Source organism: Scyliorhinus torazame, chromosome 7 (genome assembly GCF_047496885.1).
Source record: "Scyliorhinus torazame isolate Kashiwa2021f chromosome 7, sScyTor2.1, whole genome shotgun sequence".
NCBI lineage: Eukaryota > Metazoa > Chordata > Chondrichthyes > Carcharhiniformes > Scyliorhinidae > Scyliorhinus > Scyliorhinus torazame.
The window spans coordinates 24,367,817-24,373,816 of record NC_092713.1 but is presented as its reverse complement, the minus strand read 5'-3'; the positions used below and the strand labels follow the sequence as shown (position 1 = coordinate 24,373,816).

Below are 6,000 nucleotides of genomic sequence, written 5' to 3'. Positions count from 1 at the left end.
ATTTCACCGAGGCCACAGGAAGCACAGTGCAGGATTTTAGCGTGGGATAATTGCACTCCTAACTGTTGGGGGAAATCAATTTCAATTAAGGGCCAATTTAGCGTGGCCAATCCACCTAACCTGCACATCTTTGGGTTGTGGGGGTGAAACCCACGCAGACACGGAGAGAATGTGCAAACTCCACACGGACAATGACCCAGGGCCGGGATTCGAACCCGGGTCCTCAGCGCCGCAGTCCCAGTACTAACCACTGCGTCCCATGACGCCCTTGTCTCCTGCATTTCTATCTAGATGCAAGGTGCCCAATAATGATAGCTATGTTACTATTCATGTAGAGTATAAAAAGTCTTTTAAAATTTGACTTTACACAGAAAGGTTAGTCTAAGATACACTTGTATAAAACACTTACTTTTACATTGCGTAACCATGACCATGAACCATACCAAAGCATTTTACAGAAAAACAAAGTTCTTGTAAAGTGGTCACTGTTACAGTAAACACGGGAGCTAATTTGTGCACAGCAATATCCACAAGCAGCAATATAATAATCACCAGATTTTGTTTGTGATGTTAACAAGGAATGGGCGGAACAGTGGCACAGTGGTTAGCACTGCTGCCTCACAGCACCAGGGACCCAGGTTCAATCCAGGCCTTGGTGACTGTGTGGAGTTTGCACGTTCTCCCAGTATCTGCGTGGGATTCCTCCGATGCACTGGTTTCCTGCCACAGTCCAAAGATGTGCATGTTAGATGGATTGGCCATGATAAATTTCCCGTGTCCAAAGATTAGGTGGGGTTAAGGGGATGGGACGGAGATTGGGAGTGGGCTGGGTGCTCGTTCGAAGGGTTGGTGTAGACTCGATGGGCCGAGCAGTCTCCTTCTGCACCGTAGGGATTCTATGAACAGCTCCTTTGAAATAGTGCGGGGGGATCTTTTACATCCACCCGAGGGAGAAGACGGGTTGTTTTATTAAAAATAAATTTAGAGTACCCAATTCCTTTTTTCCAATTAAGGGGGCAATTTACCTACCCTGCACATCTTTGGTTTGTGGGGGCGAAACCCACGCAATCAGGGGAGAATGTGCAAACTCCACATGGACAGTGACCCAGAGCCGGGATCGAACCTGGGACCTCGGCGCCGTGAGGCAGCTGTGCTAACCACAGTGCCTCCATGCTGCCCGAGTAGACAGGTTTAACAGGGTGAGAGGTTTAGATTGGTGGGCAAAGGAGACATGGGGTGGGGGGCGTAGAGGTGGAAGAACTAAATGGATCATTGTGATCGTAATGGCACATGTTCACATATGTTGTTTGACATGAGGTTGAGAAGCTGGGGAGAAAGGTTTAAGGAGACAGTGAGCTAGCAATAATAACAATTCAGTTTTTTTTGGAGTAGTGGTCAGCTTTGGCTGGAGAACGGTCCAGCCACATGTGGTGATGGATGGTTACATCAATTCGGAATCATTATGAAGTCAACCTCCCCTGTAATTTGAAAGTGAAGGTGGGAGTCAAGCCAGGGTTACTACTCCTTGTTCTTCCCAAAATACTGCTCTCAGATGTTTAACATTCACCCGAATCACCAGGATGGGCAGACATGACCTCTATTTAATGTTTCAAAGGACATTTTTGTGAAAGCAATATTTCCTCAATATTCCACCAGTTTTTGACTCAAGTTATGCAGCAGAAAACTTGTATCTGAAGCCTTTTGCATCCTCAGGATGTCCCATCGCACTTTGTATCAATTTGACGTACAGTCACTGCATTAATGTGGGAAATGACATATGGACTTTTGTGCAACATTGCAGCCATTTTCATGTACCAGTTATGATTCCATGGGTGGTACTTTCATCTCCAAATCAGAGGCTTTTGGATTTGTGTCCCACACCGAATTTCATCATCCACCGGGGTGAGATTCAAACCAGTGTGCCAGAAATTTAGCCTGGGCCTTTCGATTATGAGCCCAGTGACATTACTGCTACATCATCTCCCCAAAAATATCCTCAAATATCAGTAAAGCAGACAATCTAGCCATTAACACATTCCTCTTCATGGGACTTTGCTACATGCTCCCATAGTTCCTACATTACAATTGTAACTAATCTTGAAAAGTGTCTTTCCTTCGCTATAAAGCACTTTGGGACATAGTGAGATCATGAATGGCATGAAGTAGATGCAAGTTTAGCCTCTGTAATCGTGAGGTCATCTAAAACTCTGTTACCCATGTTTTAACATGCTTAAGTTAACCCAGTGCTCGCTGATCTACATTGGCTTCCATTAAGGCAATGTCGCGGACTTTAAAATTTGCATCCTTGTTTTTAAATTTCTCTATAGCCTGGCCCTGTGTAATCTCCTCCAGCTCTACAAACTCTCAGTTATTTATGCTCATTTATTCCTGGTCTCTTCAGCCTCCTCAATTGGAACTGCTGTACCATTGGTGGCTGTTCCTTCTGTTGCCTAAGCCCCAAAGCTCTGGAATTCTCTTCCTCAACCTCTTCCTTTCTACTGTGCTTTCCCCCCTTTAAGATGCGCCCTAAAACATACCACTTTGAACAAGCTTTTGGCCATCTGGCTTAATGCCTCCTTGTGCAGCTCAGTGACATGATGCTTCTGTGATAAACCTTAGGACATTTTATTATGGTAAAAGCATAAAAGTTGTTTCTTATGGATGGTATCTCACAGAAGTTCAAATATATGTAGATATTTATAAACGCTGGTGTTCAAAGTTAGCACTGAAACAGTTGAATCATAAAGCTATGGGTACTCAAATCCATATAGATTACAATGCAGAGAATTTGTACAGCTTTATTTATTGGGGAGCATTTGCATCAGGAAAACTGAAAAGCTACAAAAAAAGGAGAAAACAGAGATCATCTCTGATTCTACACAAGGTGTCAAAACACTGGTATTGTTTACAATGCACAAATGAATTCAAAATGTACACTTTTTTTACATGGATTGTGATAAGGAAGGCACTATTCAGCTGCTTGTGGTTTAAACAGTTATATAGAGCACAATCCATGTTTTCCCAGTCATTACATTCTGTACCTTATATATTTCATGCCTTCAGCACTAACATTGTGCTCCTCGCCTGATGAGAAACAATGATGGGAAGAACATGATTCATACATTTGGAACATAAATTTAACTCCACCTCTAAATATACAGCAAACATCTAAAAGCTTAAAAATCTTCTAACACCAAATATTGAGAATCCCCAAACCAGATAATATGCAATAAATTTATGAAACTTATTTTATAGTGGTTAATATTGAAACCCCCACCCGTCCCCATTCTTGTCAGTGTGCGGGAATTACAGCTCCTCATGGGTCATCAGCAGTTCCACATTAGAGAAAATACAAAAAGGAGTATGAAATTCAACACGCGATCCCCTAGCCGAATACACAGGAGAGCCTTCACAGTAATGAGAATTTCAAGTAGATGATCTTGGGGGTATGAAAAGTATCATTTTGTTGTTGCTCCATCAACCTCCAAAAGATGACCGGCTCTGACAGCTCAATTTATTCTCCTGCTGAATCCACACCCTTCAATTGGGCCTCATATTTTCATTGTTCCTCCATACCAGGTACCTCAGCTTCCCAGCTATTTAAATGATCGCCTAAGGAGATGGTTAGGGAAATCAGCCAATTTTTCTGCCCCTGTCCAGCTATCCCATAGCTGATATTGCTTGTGTAGACACTATACACCAAGTGGCCTCTTTCTGTGCCATCAACTTTCTATGTTTCTGTGACTGTACTCATCCAGGAATACAAGATGACCACCGAAGTCTTTGAAGGAGGGAGAGGATGTGGGTGTGTCCACCACTTCCAATCCTCTGCCCACCCACTCCTTGGAGGTTTGATGTAAGCTCATTCAAGGTCAGTTCAATGAAATTGTACTTCAATCTGTGCTGCAAAATTCCATGATAGGTTTGAGAACATCTGTCCCCTTACCGTTCTGATTCTGCAGCGAGTGTTCCACTGCTGCCCCACATCATTTTCTGACATACAGCAATAAATTCCCAATATTGCCAAGAGCTCACTCTGCATACATAGTAGACCCCAACTGAGAAAAATGGGTTGGGTTACATCAGGGATGGAGTAGTGAGCAGGTGTCCTCCTTCACAGCCTCCAATGGCTTTACCGCTCAGCGGAACATGAAGTCCAATAAGTCCCATATTTTTTAAATATAGGTTCATTTATCTTGGAAACGGGCAAATATTCAATAGGGACAAAATAACAGACAGAGGAACTAGTGAAGTATCTGCAAAAAACTTACTCAAGCATAGATCTCACATGGTACAGGAGCTAGAGAAGATTTTCTCAATTGTTAGCATGCAGTTGAGAGATGGAATACAAGGAAATCTCTCCTGTGTGAAATTCAGCAGTGCAATGCCCTCACTGAAAACATAGCAAGCTTATAGGATAAATCATTTCATTTGCGAGAAAAGTACATTTATAAATGCAATACACTACTCTATTTATATCTTTTTAAATTGGGGTTGGAAATAACAATGGAAACCTACCAACACTATCTCAACCAGAAGGGAAATTAGGCAACAATGGGATTAATGAACACTCTCAATATCACTCTTCATTGTTTAAAAAAATTACTTTCTAATTGAAGGTCTGTGCAGCCACAAGAGCTGTATCTCTCCAAGATAGCATCGTTGTAACTTCCAGGTTTCAGCTACTTTTGTTTGCCTTTCGTTATATTATTCTCCATGATACAAACTGAGGAAATTTTAGTCTACAAATCTAAATTAACACAAAGTACCTAACAAAAGGGAGTACAGCATGTTGAATGTGATGTGTTCGATTACACCACCTGCAGTAAAACTGGTGTGAAATAAATACTTCAAACTTCTTTTGTAACCTTTTGGTCCAAACACATAAAATGTGCAATATGTACAGCATTTCATCTTTTTCGTACTCTGAAATTACAATACTTTGAAACACTTTAAAAAGCACCCTAGTAAAAAATAGTTCTACAGGTAAAAGTTTACAAGACACAGGAGTCCCTAAAACATACCACAATCTGATTAGTAATAACAGAATGCCATCTACACAATTGATGCACAGTTTGTGTAAATGGATTTCCTTGCTCATTTTTCCATCAATGCATCCCTAAAATCTTTACAGATGGAAGTGGCTCATGGCAGATTTGATACAAACTGCAGAATAAGATTTCTCTTCTGCTTTTATTGGAAAAAAATTCATTGGACTGTTCAAGGTAGCAACTGATTCAGCAGAAAGACATTTTTTTTTAATGCTGTTCTTCAGGTCAGTATAGTGAAAACTGTTCTCAGTTTATTTTAGGATAGATTTTTTCATAGAAAAAGCTCTTGCTAAGGAGGTAAAGTTCGCCATCCTTTTCTCTCACTGCGTGAGCTCGAATGAATTGAAACTGTTCCAGGGCAAACTCGTAGAACTCATTTTCCATTTTCCAGATCTCAGACAGCTGCAGTCTAGCAATGGTCTCTTTAGTAGGCAGCTTCTTTTCTGTTGTTTTTCTAAGATGAGATTTCTTTCCTGTTAGCATGTGAAGGAGAAAACCAGAAACAAAGGGCAGCGTCAGAGTTACCATTCAATGTACAACCACACAGGTCAACTCTGTAGATTACAGTGGGCTTTGCTTCAGTTGCAAAAATTAAATCACAGATCAGTTGAAGCAGAAAACATTAATAGAGGAAGAATATTATTACGGTTTTGTGATTTTCCTTAAGGACACAAGAGCAACCTGAATCTCATGGCCACTAGCTGTATTTGTCAATCTTATTATCTTGATTTTCCTTCTTTGAAAATGGGACAAAATTAAAGGGAAGTGGTTCAAGTTGGGAAACAAAACTCTGCAGTAACTGGCCTTTCAGTATCACACTTATTTGGTTAATATTATCCGACATTTAAATCTGGTTCCCAATAAACACTGATCCTGAGCTCACTTCATATATAAACTTCCAGGCTTCACCAATGCTGATCAATGGAAACCCTGGTCCACTTGTCCCACA

At 41.0% G+C, this 6,000-nt stretch overlaps 1 protein-coding gene across 2 annotated transcripts in view; it reads right to left on the bottom strand.

Moving 5' to 3' along the window:
• Positions 1–2,784: 2,784 nt before the first annotated feature.
• Positions 2,785–6,000, bottom strand: part of LOC140426092 (heparan sulfate 2-O-sulfotransferase 1) — a 273,815-nt gene continuing 270,599 nt past the window's right edge. For both annotated transcript variants that reach the window (XM_072510440.1, XM_072510441.1), the window contains one exon: positions 2,785–5,524. In XM_072510440.1, the coding sequence (XP_072366541.1) occupies positions 5,298–5,524 (227 nt within the window). In that variant the 3' untranslated portion in view covers positions 2,785–5,297. The remainder of the gene's footprint in view (positions 5,525–6,000) is intronic.